General features: G+C 31.3%; 1 protein-coding gene across 1 annotated transcript in view; it reads left to right on the top strand.

The window, feature by feature from the left end:
• The first annotated feature begins 749 nt into the window (after nt 1-749).
• The window catches only part of LOC143084224 (poly(3-hydroxybutyrate) depolymerase-like), a 33,113-nt gene continuing 15,774 nt past the window's right edge, over nt 750-18,088 (top strand). The window contains exons 1-3 of the mRNA XM_076260634.1: nt 750-822; nt 1,149-1,271; nt 5,577-5,771. Of these exons, the coding sequence (XP_076116749.1) occupies nt 750-822; nt 1,149-1,271; nt 5,577-5,771 (391 nt within the window). The remainder of the gene's footprint in view (nt 823-1,148; nt 1,272-5,576; nt 5,772-18,088) is intronic.

Genomic DNA, 18,088 nt, shown 5'->3' with positions numbered 1-18,088 from the left:
TAATGCTGAAACATAAAGAATAATAAATAACGCACAACGAAAAAATAGAATTGAGTTGCCGCTCAGAAAATGGCACAAAACACTAAAGAATAAAGAAATGAAGCACCCATCCCACATCCAGACCCTCGTGTGAGATTCGTCAATAAATCAGCAACCAAACAGCACGGACACAGTTGTATTGTTAGATCTAAGAAGCTGTGGTATGAGTGCAAATGAGACAACTTTCCATCCAATTCACAATTTGTAAAAGTAAACCATTGTTATAGGTCAAAGTACGGTCTTCAACAGTAGTCGGTTTTGCGGATAGTTTAATATTTTGATCAATTTATACTACTGTTGTTCAATTTTCCTTTTGAACATTGTATTATAGTATTTGCTGATCGGACTATTCATATTTTATACAAACGTTCCTTTCTTGTAACTTTCAAAACTACAAACGTGAAGACTCAGAGCTTGGTGTATAGTAAATCAAAATAATAATCTAAAATATTTTATTAAATCTCCTTGTGTATTTTTTTTACTTTACTTTTTCCATTTGGAATACTATTGGCGTACCGTTTATGTAACTGCTTTGTCTACGCATGCATGGTAACGTGCTAGTAAACGTGAATCTCCGTTGAGATTATATTGTCATACAGAACTAACCTGATAAGGTTCGACCGCCAAATAACTTATATAAATAATTCACATATAGTATAGTTCATAAACATTCAACATAATATATTAGCAGAAATAGTGCCAAGAAGACGATGCTAAGCACAAGTTTGTTCTTTTCACTTCTTCTAGTAGTTCTATTAAAAGAGTGCAAATCTTCTCGACTAGGTATGTATCATTTTTAGAGATTTTAATTATGTTTTAAGATGTAAATCATTTTTAGAGATTTTAATTATGTTTTAAGATGTAAATCATTTTTAGAGATTTTAATTATGTTTTAAGATGTAAATCATTTTTAGAGATTTTAATCATGTTTTAAGATGTAAATCATTTTCCTGTTTCACATTCATTGTTGAAAACGATGCAATCGCGTTTTTGCGTTATTGAAATATTAGAATTTTAAAAGTTTCGGTTGTTTTTAGGATTCATAAAAAGTGCTACATATTGTTGATTTACCGACATTAATTATATTATTTTTTTTTATATAAATTAAGGTTCCTACAATGTTGACGTCGACAAAGTTTCTATTTCCGGTATATCTTCTGGTGCTGGATTCGCTACACAAATGCACGTGATACATTCTGCTTCCTTTATTGGCGTAGGAGTGGTTGCTGGAGGTGCGTATTTAATTCCTGTATACCATTTGGTGAACAACATCTGCAAACTAGATGTTTTAAAAGATTCGCTTATGAATTCAATTAGACATCAGTCAAGCGAATTTCAAATTAACTGTCTTCTTTGAAGTCGTGACACGGGTACCTTTCTTCTCAAAGATTCTCTAAATAAACCGGTATATTTTATTCCATTGAACTACATTATGAACACATAGCTTTTGAGTAACGGACAATTTTCATACATACCTACAAATTTACATATTACATGCATTCATGTATAATACTAGGCATTTGTTATCCAATACAAGTATGTACAGACGACCATATTTTCCAATATAATTCAATCCCCTCTAGTCTCTATACTCTGTTAATAGAATAAAGTTAACTTAACAAAAATTGACAGCACCCTCGAAAAGTAAGTACATGTATCAAGCACAATTCCTCCGTTCATATATTCATACAAGGTGACTTATATAACGTCAAATTAAATCAACACAAGCAACACACCACATTATTAAAATGTTTTGAGTGCAGACTTAGTCTAAGAGCTTAGTCTCTCTCTATTGCAAACATTTCTTCAATAAATCTCAATAAAAGTTTTGGTAGACATACATTTGAGACATAGAACAAGTGTACTTCCGGAAACGTATGTTAGGCCGTGTTCACATTGACCTAAACTCGGTGTTATGTTAGTGTAACCCACACATAAACTAAACATAATAATAATTTTTTATATAAAATTGATACTTATAACACTTATTAATAAAGTTCTTTACAAAAATACTTGTCTAAACTTGATATATGTATTTGTTATAAAAGCACTTTACGTAGCCTTATTACCCCCTCCCTTTGCAAAATACTCCTTGGAGAAAAAATACAATTTGAAACAAACAGAAAAGATAGAAATGTAGTGATCCTTAACATCGCAATTCTTTTTTCTTCGTCTGTAAGCACGCTGATGCAGCCTACGTTTTAAGTGCTTAATCGAGACATCTTTAAACTACTGCAAATCCTCCAAAATGAATTTCTTAAAGGAGCAACCACTTTACTTTTTTTTTTAAAGTGGGGAAGGGTGTTCTGGGTCTATTTTTTTTTCTCGCGCGAAAGTTTATATTTAGTTTTGTTTTCGATGGTACCAATTCAATATTTAACACTATACTGAATGTATGGGGAAACTTTGGATTCAGAATATTTGTTCATTCTAATCATCTGTATGACCCGATTTTTTTTTTTAATTAAATTGTGGAAAAATCCATCCCCCCTTTTTATTTAAAGTCAAATGGTCGTTCCCTAACTGCTAGAAAAGTTGCTTAAAAAATTTGAATTCGGTTCTACGTATTGAACATTTAAATGACATATCCGCACTATTAACTACATAAATAAATATATCGGAGTTGGATATATAACACTACCCGCCCTCTTTGGTCGCAACACTTTCTCACTTGTATCACTCATCTGAGTTTTATTTAAATTTTGTCGCAGAAATAATGGGCTAATGAAGCGTCAGTCAAAATGAGAAAAACAAAGAGACAAATACATACCCAGATCCTTAAAAATAAGATGACAAATAGGATGAAATATGTGCTCAGAAAAGATGAGCAATTCCAATTATGAAAACGGTATCATGTTCGGGAATGTGAATCCACGAAATACGGAGACAGTACAAAGCACTTCCAATAGCGATCGATCAGACATAGTCTGAGAGATGAAACTTTATATATTTGTAGGGATACCGATTTTATATCCTGAGCTTATTTTAAAATCTAGAAAAAATATGTCTCTTTTATTATGGTTGGTAGAGATGCAGGAATGATGATTTACAACAAAACTTATTACGAAAAACATATATGACGGACATGAATATTTCGGCAACTTCTAACTTAATATTCATAAGGAAAAGTGATATCGGGTCAGTGACCGTATATGTCATAGAAATAAATATTTATGCATTTTGACTGCTCAATTAGAACGAGTGCAGTATAAAAGCCAATAACAAACTAGTAAAAAATCGAAGACAATGTGTGACATTATTGTCCCGCTTGTGTCTTTGTCAAATTGTCTTTTTTTGCATTTGCGCCGATCTGCATTTCATTTGCGCCGATTTTTATTTTCATTTGCGCCTATTTTCATTTTCATTTGCGCCTATTTTTTTACAGGTAAATTTCAGGTGAATATATATAAAAAGATGTGGTATGAGTGCCAATGAGACAACTCTCCATGTTATTTTTCATTTATCATTATAGACCTCTTCCGTTAGCCACTTGTACAAATGTAATAAATTTCAATCATAACTTGTATATAATTGTTGTCCCCTGTTCACCACGGGGAGGTGAACGAAGGCCTAAAAGATACATATCAGTACATGTACAAGTATGAACTTACCTGTAAATCGAATTGGGAGCAAATATAAAATCGGCGCAAATAAAAAAATGAAATCTGCGCAAATGAAAGAATGATTTTTTTTTAAATTGGCGCAAATGTCATACGCCCGCTCTTCCATTACATTAAGAATTGAAAATGCTAGATACTCAAAATATCATATTGTACAGCTGATAAGGTTGAGGATGAGCGTCATTTTTCAATCGAATGCTCACTTCATAATAATTTGAGGGAGGAACTCTTTCACCATATTTCTAGCACATGTAAGAACTTTAAAAAGTTAGATAAATATGATAAATTATCTATGTTAACACAAGAAAACTTTACTATTATGGGGGGAAAATTATAATTTATTTACAATGTTAGTTTTTTTTAATTATGTAGTACATGTCTTGATACTGACTGTTATTTAATATCAATGTGTTAGTTGTTTTTTCCTATTTTGTCTTTGTATCCGATTGTGACTGAGGCTTATATTGCTATAAAGATAATTATATCATATTAGTATTGGAATGTCTTAATGTTGACCCAATCATTAGACTGCCGCGTCGAAAAAGTGGGTGTTTACTGTTCTTCCTCTGTCTTTCCATACGTCCAACCGTCCATAATTATTTTCGTTTCATCTTTTTCATAAACTACATTACAAGGATTACTGAAAGGTTTATTGAAGTCGTCTATATCGTGTGATGCGTTTTCAAATTCATTACTTATTACATGACAGCCAAGTTGAAAATTTTCGTCACATTTTTCTCAGGAACTACAATACAATGATTTCTGAAATTTGGTTTTAAAGTTTGAATAAGTCAGTTATACTGTGAGGTGCTTTTTCAGATTCGTAACTCAAAAACTTCCTGTTTACCGAAATGTTTTGGCGGGGTATCGTCAGTAGCTCGTATCATCAATGGTTGTTCTTGATTTATATGCTCTTTAAAGATCCTTTAATTTGGAAAATGAAATATTTGAGCAGTCAAAATGCGTATATATTCTTTTCTGTTATATTTATTCAGATTTCGAATTGAGTATATAGAAAGTATTCGAACTACCTTAAACTTATGTTATATATGCGGAGTTATTTCTTAAAATATGTTATTACATATCTAAACGTAATAATACAGACAGACAAATTTTATTTTACCCTGATATCCTGTACTTGATAAGTGTCGGACTTATGGGTTGTCAGAGTATTGGGTTGTCGGAGCAATGGGTTGTCGGACTATTGGGTTGTAGACTAATGGGTTGTCGGACTAATGGGCTGTCGGAATAATGGCGTGAAACCATAGTTGGTTTACAAGTGTGAACAAATTATATGTACAGGTAGCTAAACAAGTCGTATAGATGTGAACAACGTTCATTATCACTGAACTAGTATATATTTGTTTAGGGGTCAGTTGAAGGACGCCTCCGGGTGCGGGAATTTCTTGCTACATTGAAGACCTGTTGGTGACCTTCTGCTGTTGTTTTTTTCTATGGTCGGGTTGTTGTCTCTTTGGCACATTCCCCATTTTCATTCTCAATTTTATTAAATTTAATGTAAAACTAGTGTACATTACATTAAACCAAATGTTAAGATGTTTACTGTACACGGCGTTTTGGTGTGAACACGGCCTTAGTCATTTTTCTTTGTTTGGTCAATATATCGTATATAATTTCAAAAAACAAACTAATGAGCAAAACATTTCAAACTTTTTGTGTTTTTATCGAACTTGAAGACCGTACACCAATAGTTGTTTAATTTTATAAATTCTGACTTTGATAGAGAGTTGTCTCATTTGCACTCATACCACATCTTCTTATATCTTATAAACGAAATAACACATTAAAAATAACATACTCTACATTGAACATGATGTAACTTTCTTAACTTTTTTGATTGAGACAAAAGGGTGCATTCATGTATAATAGACTTTGACGCTGCGTTTTTTTCCCCAGTTCCTTATGGTTGTGCTCATGGTTCATCTATAGCTGCATTAGCATGCATGAAAATACCAATGTTTGAGTCAGTCTCCTCAATGGAGCACCTCACAGTCTCTGAAGCCAGTAAAGGCAATATTGATGCAGTTTCAAACATGAAAAACGATAGAGTATATGTTTTTACAGGAAGAGCAGACACCCAAATTAACCCACGTAAGTTTGAAACTGTCACATGATATTCCCGTACATATTATACTCAAGTCAGCTTTTTATGTTAGAATACTTGGAACCATTACACCAATTAGCGTATACGTGTACAGTGTATGAGGCTCTCGATATAGCTGTAACATGATGTATTTTCAATGAGAATCCATGATTGACAATTTATATTTCATAAAATATAGTCTACTCAGTCTGTGGATTCATCAATATATGTATAATACCAATATTCGTGTATTTCGTGGGTACAGGTTAACCATAAATTTTAATGTTCAACGAAGTGTATTTTTTAGAACCTAAGGCTATGCGTTGTTTTGTATTTTCAATAAGGTGTCCATCTAGAATTTTGAAAATGTTGGTACATATTTTACTGATCTGAAAGAACCATGATACAGACTGAAGACAGTCAATTCTTTTGTATGAAATTTATTTCATTAATGATAATGAAAAACATCTATTAACATGTTCTTGGATTAATTTGCACTTCTCATAAGTGCAAATTGGAACCACACTTTTTTTTGTCGTAGAATCACCAAATTTGGCAATAATGTACCTCTGGGGATAAATAACACAATACAAAAAAAAATTTGGTGTGGCTCGCCCGGTTCGGCAACTGGAGTGAAAACAGTGACAAAATCCTGTAGGATATTTTTTTCTCCCATAGGATTTTTAAAAATCCTACAGGATTTTCAGAAATCCTATAGGATAAAGTCATAATCCCATAGGATATTTTTTATATCCTACGGGATATATAAATCCTATCGGATTTATTTATCCTATAGGAAAATTTATCTCCTATGGGATAAAATTAATATCCTATGGGATTTAAAATCCCGTAGGATTTTCAAAAAAAGTGTTAAATCCGATAGGATTTTTTTTATCCTATAGGATTATCATGAACGACTTTTTGTCAGAAACAAATGTCCCTTAGGATAATTTTTTCTCCTAAGGGATTTATTTTGTCCTGAGGGATGTTTTTTCTCCCATAGGATATTTTTTTCTCCTACCGGATTTTTTTCTCTCCCTTAGGATAAATTTTGTCCTGTCGGATATTTTGTTTTCCCTTAGGATTAACTTTGTCCTATAGGATTATTTTTTCTCCCATAGGATTAAATTTTGATACGTATTGTGATCTAAGATGAATTCGTCAGTTTTGTTGGTATTTTACAAACGTTAACGATTGTTAACGTTTGTAAAATACCAATATACATAGATATATATAGCAGCTATGTAGCCGCTACGTACCTGCATGTTATGATATTGAACTCAGCCCAGTTGCTACATATATATTGATCACTACGTAGCTGCTACGATATTGAACTCAACCTTTGTATTTAGCCTAGCTGCTACATCGATATTTATACCAGCTACGTAGCCGCTACGATATTGAATACGACCTTGGGTTGCGTTCAATATCTTATCGGCTATATAGGGCTATGTAGATTTATGACTATTGAACGGGTGGCTAGCCTAGCTGCTACGTAGATATTAATAGCAGCTAAGCTAGCTACTCGTTCAATAGTCATAAATCTACGTCGCACTACGTAGCTGCTACGATATTGAACGCAAACCTGAAAAGGATCGTTAAAGTTTCCATAAGTATCGAAACGGATACATGGAAATATTACTTTATAGGATTGTGCAAATCTTGCCTTCGTATATGGTTTTCATGATATTTATTATTAATGAGTGTTTAATAAATGTTGTTTGTTTTACGTCCTGTGGCAAATATTTCATGTATGTTCATAACGAGAACACATTAATTATAATTCTAACATGACGTCCTTCAAACGCTTTGAGTACACACCCGTGGTAAAATATGAATATATTGCCAGTGCTGTTCCGATTGTACTCCCACGTCATATGCTTTTTTATGAACGAGATACCCGACGTCATAGAACAATGACGTTAGAATGTAAGCATTTTACGGGAAAATACACGCTTGTGAATCCGAAAATCATCACAAGGAAACATACACAAATGATGCTAAAATGTGGCAAAAGCCCTTTATTGTACATCATATAAGACATATAAATAAATTATCATTCAAATTCATCCAAAACTGTCTAAATACATTATTTTAAATAGTTTAAGCATGTCACTAATGCAGTTTACTCCGTTCTTTTACGCTAGTTTATTAGTGCGTTTATTTATGGGAACGGCAAATATTTGCCTACACCTAGAGCGCTTCGATCCAAAAGAATTGCCGTATTTGTCCTATCAGAATCGAAATAATTCATGGGGCTTGAATATACCTAGATTTTACCACGGGTTGTCCCTTTATGCCGATATTTTACCCCTCGCTATCGCTCAGGGGTAAAATATTTGTCATAAAGGGCCAACCCGTGGTAAAATCACGATATATTCAAGCCCCCATGAATTATTTCTTAAATACAATAGGTAGGCTTTTCATAGCAAATATAAAAGGTCGACTGGGAGAATGGACATGGAACTTGGAATGGTAATTTGCAAAATGAGGATATATTGGATAAAAAAAAAGAACTTCGTGAGTTTAGCCTTGCAACAGCTGGTCACACATGGATCCTTCAATTAATTGCTGCAAGAGTACCAAATGTGCAGAAAGCGTTCGTGCATGAAATCTACGCTTAAATCGACCATCGTTTTTCAAGTACAGTTTTCAATAATATCAATTGGTTAAATGCATTTTGCTGCCTAAAATAAAAGGGAAAATTCTTTGAGCTTGGGTTACTTATTGCATTTTACAATGTAGTTTTATCTGGTATGATACTATATTTTTCTGACAGCTTCAGATTTCTTTTGGTTATGTTTTTGCACTTGGTGCGGGTCAAACCAAATACGTCAAAATTTAGAATTGCTGTTCCTCCGCTTAGCAAGTGGCATTAATAATTTAGTTATACTTCCCTCCATTACATGATATATCTGTAAAAAAAACTCGACTGGTATGTGCTCGAGTTGCTAAATGATGTCTTAATACGGAGTGTTACCTTGTGAACTAGCACGCTAAAAATCTTTCTCGACACTATCAGTCTAGAGCACGGTTCATATTCATATAACATTTGGAACTTGAATTTGTCTCTGGACAGGTCTTGACATAAGGCATATTCAACGATCATTATCTACTCTAGTAGTTATAGTTAATAAATAGAGAAGTATTTTCCTTGTTCTGATTTTTATTGCATGTACTTAGTTTGATTTCCACGAATTGATATTATAAAAATGGTATGGTTAAACTTTTCATCCACACAAAATATATATGTGCCTTTTGTGATATTTTTAATGGCAGGTAATATGAAATTAGCTCCTTACTTTATTTAAACATAGAACGTTTTTTTTTTTTTGGCTTGATAAGGTGTATGAGAAGTTTATATACCCTTTTAAAAGTACAGATTGTTTTGATATGGTTGCCAAGACCTGCTTTAATATTTTAAGTAGAAGAAATAGTTTTTTATATGCTTAATTGATAAATATGTTTTTACAGACCTGAAATATTTTATAGACATGATAAATGTAGTTTCATAGTTTTACATAATGGAAATGTTTTATAGACATGATAAATATATAGTTAATAATTTATATTGATTTCTATAGTCTCTCATAATTCTTTATATAATGGCACTTGTATTTTAATTTATAAAATTACTGTTTTATTCAATGTATACATTATGGTGATTGTATTATATGTATTGCAAGTGGTGAGACTCTAATAAAATATTGAATCTGAATCTGTATAGGGATCTCTCTATAATAAAAAAAAAAAACATATGACTGTTAAAGGGAAATTCCGCGATTTTTTACTTATCATCTAATTATGTTCATCTTAACATAAAAAACACATTTGCAAAGTTTTAAATTTATATTCCTTCTAATAACGGAGAAAATCAAGTATTTGTAACTTTTTTGGTTGAATTCTCGAGTGGGTCGTGACGTATTAGCCCGATTTATTGAATTCTGGGAAAAAATAAAATCTGTTTAACTCTTATAGCTTATCAACAATATACGTAATTAAAAGCGCACAGCTGACGAATGGTCGAAGGTATGAACCACAATATAAGAATGATCGAAAATGAATATGCATATACCGTTTTGTATTGATTGAATTAAACTCCTATAAAATTATCTCTAGTAAATGTTTTTGAATAAATTTAATTAATTATTGTTGAGATTTTTTTCATAAAATATTTATTGAACATTTTTACTGATATTGAACTGAAAATATTTCAGTTCTATTTACCGTTATTGTTTTTATAATCATTTCAATGCAACTAGTGTGTGAGCAGAGTGTGTATATTATTTTGTAAAGGTCACTGTATATTTCTCGGCTTGAGGTCAATTCGTTTACCTTGTAGCTATTTAGCCGCAGGTGTGAGTTCAAGCGTACACAGGTATAAATGTTGTTATTTGGAAAGGATAAACAGAAAGGATTAGAAAGAGTATGCTGTCACGATGTTAATACATTAAGATTTAATACACGATGAGAATAAAGATACAATAATTAAATTGTGTAAATTAATTGAAAATAAAATTCAGATTCGTAATTCCGAAAGTGTATAAAAATAAAAGGAAACAATTTTTGATTACTTTCTTAGCGGCAATTGGCGTAAAGATTCAAATATGAAGCAAAAAATAGTAGTTTTAATCTTTTATAAAAACTAAATGCAATATTACCCAATTTGATATACCATTGTACATCATTGACTTTACCGGAATTTCTTAACTTGTATTCAAATCTGGCTGTGTTTAAATGCTAATAAAACTATTGCAATTTTAAAGTTTTTAATTGACAAAAAAATACAACATACAACATGCATGATTTTTTTTTAGTTTCTTTTTAACATTTTATTCTTACATAATTAAATTCATTTGACAATCATTTACACGAACTTTTTGTGAAAAGAATATCAATTATCTAAGCTAAGGCATTATTTCTTTTGAGGATTTTTGAGGATTTTTTTTAAAATTCTATGATAATATTTGTGCAATGTTGAACATGATAGCCGTCATTAATCCAAATAAGTAATACAGTAGTTGTAATAAAAGTTATATTTTAGTCATGCATAACTGATATTGACGAATTTATAATAGTTCGTCTATACATCGTTGTTCTTGAAACAATCATTATTAGTATACATGTAAGTTTCCTGACGTATAAGAGCCATTGAGGATGAGCTCCAGAGAAATCAGACTAGTGGCGTTTCGTTCGTTTGTTTGTTGGGAAAGGAGAGGAAATGCAACCGCTTGTACAGATAAACGACAGAATTACCATACAAGCATTTATAGTCAACACAATCAGAAAGAGTTCCCATCGTTAGACGGGGAATATGAAGGCTTCCAAGAATGAACAAGTGACATGTCTAACTCTGAACAGTTAGAAAACAGACTATCGACATCGACCGCTTGTTCTTAATATTTGAAACTGTATGCATATATATACGTATACGTTTATGATATATATAGTGATGAGTTCTTGCGTCTGACAAAAACTAAATTCCTTCATGGTTATATCTTGCCATACGTTTATATTGGTTTGTAAGGTGATTACTCACAATCGTTATTTGAAAATCCTGTTTGTGAGATGTAGATTCATTTCAATACAGAAATTTCGTCTCTATATTTCACAAGTGTATAACACGGAGAAGCTCTGAAGGTCCATTACTCCCATTTTGTTTGGGTGTGAACCATCGATGTTTACAGCAATATCACAGAATAAGATGATGATGGTAGAAAGAACTATGGGCGTCATGTGGCAAATATTACATGCATATCGGACAATGAGTTGTCAATCTGTATGAAAAGATTTCCAATACAACCATATTATTGAGAAGGAATGTTTACATGCTATACTCTCGTACTAGTATTACAGGGTTCTTGTGGCGTTCACCTTAGACACACATCTTTTTAACGATGTTTAAAAAAAAGACAGAACCAATTTAATGTCATATTTCCCTATTTTTTAAATATAACTAAAAGTCTTTTATCTGACAAGAATACCCCTATTTAGCGAACAAGTAATTTATTCTTTTTTCTGTTATTGAATACCAAGAAAGAAAATAAATCCCGAAATTAATTTGAAACTTTGATACTCAAAAGTTTCCCAGCAAAATATTCACATTCCCTGGGGATAATTAGTGTTCGTCCAGTGGCATATATAACAATTGTGATGACGAATTACTTCCTTTGTTCGAGAACAATCTTATTGAAATATAAATCTGTGATTTTACTAGGTCCACAGCTTCAATGAACCAAAGCAAAAGTTATACATCGACCTGTATTTAAATCAAATTGGTTCTCTTCTTCTTCTGGTATACAATAGTCTATCGACATTCGATGATTACATACTGTTGGCATACGTGGACTAGTCTATTTACAACACTTTTACTCCTATTTATTCAAAATATATGTTTTTTTCTTATGTTCAATGTATACATGTATATATTTTAAATTGCGCTATAGTTCCGTAACTTTCTATCCAGTCGTATAAACGAATCGTCGGCAAGTGCGTACATTTTTTTAAATCAATATTTCTGGTCTGTTCCAATCTGTCCTTCACTATTGACAATGACTATATATTACATTTTCCCAAATTCACCCTTTTCACGACAGGAAATCGCTTGAATACCTGGACGTGTCACCTCACACCCCTCACAATAACTTTGGAAGTAATACCTTTAGCCATGCTGGTGATCAGATGAGGGAAGATCAAAATATATTTGTTTATTACTTTAAAGAATTATGAACAAATTAGATTTTCGAAAACAATTTTCACGGAACACTTATTTATGATTTCAACTTTGACTTTTCACCTAATTCCAATATCAACGGTTTAAAAACAACAGACCATGGTAATTTAAAAAAAGTAAGAATATTTTTCGTATCAAGTTAGTTAGTCGGATAAAACAACCGTACGATTGACAAGATATCGACACGCAATTACGACTACATCGGTTACTGTAGTTTTGTTTCTTTGTGGTTTATAGACATATCGTTTTTATTAATCGGGAAAGAAGACAAAATGGCGGATCGCAGAGAATTGATACTCTAAATTTAAAATCGATGGTGATCGCTTATCTAGCGGAATAAAACTTTAATATCTATGAATTTGAGCATTTTTATACAGAATGAACATAATATCAATTTTTGATTTTTTTGCGAAGTTTCCCTTTAACTTTTAATGTCTTGATTGTCTGTGTTGTTGGGTTGTTGTCTCATCAATATTTACTCTTATACCCTTTTTTTCGAACCCATTGGTTAGACTTGAGTACAGAAATATTGTCCACTCTTTACTTAATCCGCTCAAAAACAATTCCTATTGCAGCTATAATTCCCGGTTTTGGATAGAATAAAAAGAAGTAGATGTGGTTCGATTGTGAATGAGACAACTTCAAACTATTGCTTTCCACCAAAGTGCACATGAAGCTGATGAACGCAAATTATATAAAAAAAAAAGAAGACGTGGCATGATTGCCAAAGAGACGAATGACATAGACATTAACAACTATAGGTCATCTTACGGCTTTCCACAATGAGCAAAGCTGTTGTATCTAATTTTATTCTATATGATTAATATATTGCCTTGTGTCGTTTCTATTGTTTACTAGTATATTAAATGTCTCTGGTGGTATGAATCTTACTTCATGAAATTTTAAATTAGACCCTTTTTTCAATAATAGGCTATCGCAATAAAGATAAGCTTAATAAAATAATTATTTCAGATTTTCACTCGTTCAGGAAATGTCATACGGGACAAGGATGAGTTTTAATGGCTAAATATATTTTTAAAACAAAATGTGGAATAAAAACAATTATGCCAAAAACAGTCTAACTTGCGAAGCTTTCTTTTGTATTCAATGTTACAAAAATAGTTATTCTTTTGTAGATTTAGAACTTGGAACACAATAAAAAAAAATGTCTATTGAAATTGGTAGATGGCAAAATATTTAATAGAGAGAACATTTTATTTATTATATATACTTTATGTAAAATTAGGTGACATTGAGGACTAGTTTTATTATAAAGTTGAAACAAAAAGAAAAGTTTATTTAACGTTTTTGTAAATAGCTTCTCAAATATTGGATTGATTTTATCAAAACAAAAAATATAAGATCAAAAATTTAAATTTCTGTAGAATGCATATTTATAACTTGTCTTGTGTATACTTTTTATGTCCCCATTCGTACCGGAAGTCCAGTGTTGTTTTTTAGACGTACCGATACACAATATCTGACACACATTTGCAAGAAAGGTCATTTGTAATATAAGCTTGAAAAATTTCATAGTTTTAGAATAAAGCGAAGCATCGCAATTGCGTTAAGATAAATTAATATTTAATTTCCTACTAAAAGATATTGTTTTTTATTTTCAATTCTTTCTCAAATTTAGATATAGAGTTGACACTGAAATGGTTTGTATCAGGTTTATTCCACTCATGAACTATAGAATGAATAAACGATTCAGGTAAAGCCTGCAAAATGGAACCACAATTCATGACTAAGTAAAACTACAGTACTTAAGGTGCATATTCTCATTCTTTATCTTTAACAGGGACGTATATAAGTCCTTGTCTTTAATCTGTACGAATTCTATAGCATTCATAAATTATAACTACCCGATATTGCTCAACCATGTAATACATTTTTACTTTAATAAACGGGATGGGGGGAATAGGCCACATGATTTACCGGTGTGTAGAAATACTGCAAAGGATTTCTTAGTGTACTAAGAAGAATGTTTTTTGCACTAAAACGATGTTTTAAGATTACACAGAACATGGATATAAGAGGCTATGAGTTAATACCTCATATCTATAAAGTTTGGTATCAATAAATATTGTAATTGTAAAGTTAAATGACTTTTTAATCAACGCGTGCCACTCGGCACGTGACCAACGGCTTATTGCAAAATCTCAAATCATCATGTTCGATCAACCTTATCCAATAAACATTTGTCTTTTGATCGTTACTTATTGATTAACTAATGGTTGTTGTTGAATAAACCTAACGGTTTAGCGTGGCATAATTTCAAGTTTATTAAAGAAAAATAAAAATAAATGAAATTTGTGTTTACTTTGCCTTTGTTTTATTTTGTTTCTAAGGAAATTGCTATGTAAGCTTCTTTGTTTATTTAAAGAAGCCAATTTTGAGATATAAATTGAGAAAAAAAGCTTTTGCGATTTCATTTCCTTATCTACAACACAAGAGTTTACAGACTATCATTATACCTTGAGAGACACATGAGAGTATGTGGCGTCCGTGGGGTTCTTCGAAATCCGACTAGAAATGTAATATAGAAAAACTCCAAGCGATAAATACTATATTACTTTTTTAAAAGAGAATATAAATCATAACTGTCTTCTATGAACAATAACTTTATAACTGATGTCAATGCTTTTTTTTAACAATTCATCTTTATTCAACAATTGAAGATGAATACCATTTTATTGTATAATGTAATAAGCAGTGATGTAAGAAATACAATTCACAATGTGGGAGAACTAAATAATTTAGTTAACTTAATCATATGACTCTAAAGCCCGTTCTGCCATTATTAAGAGACGCTAAAGAACTGGACAATTGTGGAAATATAAGACTTTAAGATTAGGAAATAAATGAAATTGGTGTCACAAATGGTATGTCTGCTTGTATTTTAAATATTTTATAAATATCTATAATGCTCTTATACACAATTATTAATGGTTGTTTTACTTCGCTTAGTTATAGCATTTAACAAATAACTCTGTATTCTTATTTTCGGCATCAAATAAAATTTATAATGGAATAAATATTTTTTAAAAGACAAGGAAAATGAAAAAAAATATATACAACAAAAATAAACAAAAGGAGATGTAGTATGGCTGTCAATGAAACACCTATCCACAAACGTTAAAATTGAAGTAGATGTAAGAAATAAATAGGTCATATTTACAGTTTAAAAATGTGTTTAGGGCCTAAACACAAAGCTACACATATTTATACTTGTAATGCATTTGTAAACAAGTTCGAACCCTAAATATGTTCCTCTCCTAAACATGTCGAGGAAAGTGTTTAACCCTATATGTATTTTTAACCTGACCACATGTTAAAGGTAAACATGCCTCTTATCAATAGAGTGAAACAATTTCAGTAAATCACATCAGAACTTAGATCAGACTAAAACCTTACTTAAACTGAATATATTTGTTGTTGTAGAACAGGAGTTTAGTATCCCATAAAACATAAATCATTATATAGAGACCTAGGCAGCAAAGATAGTCAATAGAATCTTTTTGCATTTGCCTGTGTTCTATCCTTTTAAAAACCTTGCGGTAAGGCATGGTTCCTGACATCAGAAAAATGAATGAAGTATTGGCTACTGGACGTTAAGCAACCAACTATCAATCCTCACCTTTCCGTGAAGTGTTTACAATTATTTGTATTTTTAAAATTAAAAGGATAAAAAGTTCCCAAACTGAAAAGAGTTGAACAGACGCTATTACCTTAGAAGTAAAAATTATACCAGACAGAATAAACACGGCAGAAACAAAAAAACGAAAAAAATAAAAGAACAATTTGAAATACCATATACATGTTAAAATTCGTATATACAAGCGGATTATAAACGGGTCAGGGTTGAGCGAACATGAATTTCTACCGATTACACTAAAGGTGACAATCAACGGGATGCCCAATCAACTGATTGAGGCACGTGTCGAGAAAATATTAGATAACTGTCTAATTTAAAAAGACATAATTATAAAATTTGAAATTACGAATTTTTACAAAGTCTATTTCAATATGCCATATCCTTTACGATAGTTGTGTCATTCCTTCAGGTCCTTAGTGCACATTTTTGTTTTTAGTGCACTAAGGAGGTCCTTTTGCGGTATTTCTACGGATCCCATGATCCACATGTATGCTGAGGGAAAAGTCGCACATGTTTTTATTAGTAGGATGAAAGTCACAAAAATGTCATCCAAGCGTACACGTTGGGAAAAAGTTTGTGAAAAAGGTTTAAATATTTTTATTTAACATTTTCATATTTTTATCTGCGAAATCGTTATTTTCGCTAGCCGTTAAAACGGAACGATATTCCATACCGCAGATACCATTTAGTGATAGACTTGGCAAATTTTGTAGTACGAACTGTGTGGAAAACGAAATACGTTTTTTAATAATCTGTCCTTTATATACAGACTTCCGATATGAACTTTTTCAAAAATCACGTGAACATATTGACTATTACAGAATGAACACATAGAAAAGATGGGGTCTCTAAAAACACCGCAAAGGACCTCCTTTGTGCACAAAGGAGCACTAAGGACACCAAAGAAGTTTGATAAGAGCAGAAAGGACATAAAATTCCCTTTAAATCACATAAATATTAATATTTCCGAAGAAAAATGTAAAAAACCTTAAACAATATCAATAAAAAATGCGATTTGTATAATGCACGATTTGGTGTTATTGCTCATATGAACTGTAAATACATACAAAAGTTTTTAGCTCGTACATTTAATAGTTTTTTTCTTAGAAGAAAAAAGTTTTTATGAAATTATGATTTACAACCAATATATCTTCAGTACTTTTTTTGTCTTTCTATGTGCATATTTGTATCTTATTTAAAGGTTACTGTGATGTGCTTCAAATAATATGACAAGTTTATATACCTTTATTTTCTTTTAAAAAGATCATTTCACTTGACAATTTTAATTATAATATCTATCATCACAATATTAGCAAGCCATTATTAGCATTTTGATAAAGATTTTATTGGTTCATTTTTTTACTTATATAAAATGTGGATATTATTTTACATACTATACAAATCCTGGATTTCATTGATAAAGATGTGTGTCTAACTTTACATATCCTTGTTGTAACTTATTCATAATTATATATATTTTAATTAATTTTATTGTCAATTTAGTGTCTCGTAATTCTATGAAGGCTGGTTATTGATTTTTGTTTTAACTATAAGAGCAATATGCGACACTTTAATGAAATAAACACAATATTCATCTTTTATATTTAATCTCAATTACCAGATTAAAATTTCACACCTAATTGAACATTGAAGATGTACACTGACCACTATGTGTATATACGCAGAAACTGCTAGGTGTGAAAATAAGATGTGTCAATTTTATGAGGACCTGTACGGGGTCCTTAATACTATAATTTTTCTGTCTTTTTCTGTGTTCTCTATATATAAGCACTTCGCCATTCTCTATTTCTTATTTTTTTCTTAATTTTTCTGTAGTCATTATTTTTTTCCTTTATTCGGCACTTTTAATCCATTATTCTCTATTCATCGACCCCATCCTGACCATCTATTTTAATGAACCGTTTGCAAATAAG

Source organism: Mytilus galloprovincialis, chromosome 7 (genome assembly GCF_965363235.1).
Source record: "Mytilus galloprovincialis chromosome 7, xbMytGall1.hap1.1, whole genome shotgun sequence".
Taxonomy (NCBI): Eukaryota; Metazoa; Mollusca; class Bivalvia; order Mytilida; family Mytilidae; genus Mytilus; species Mytilus galloprovincialis.
The sequence above is the reverse complement of the archived record's forward strand: the minus strand, read 5'-3'. Positions and strand labels throughout refer to the sequence as shown.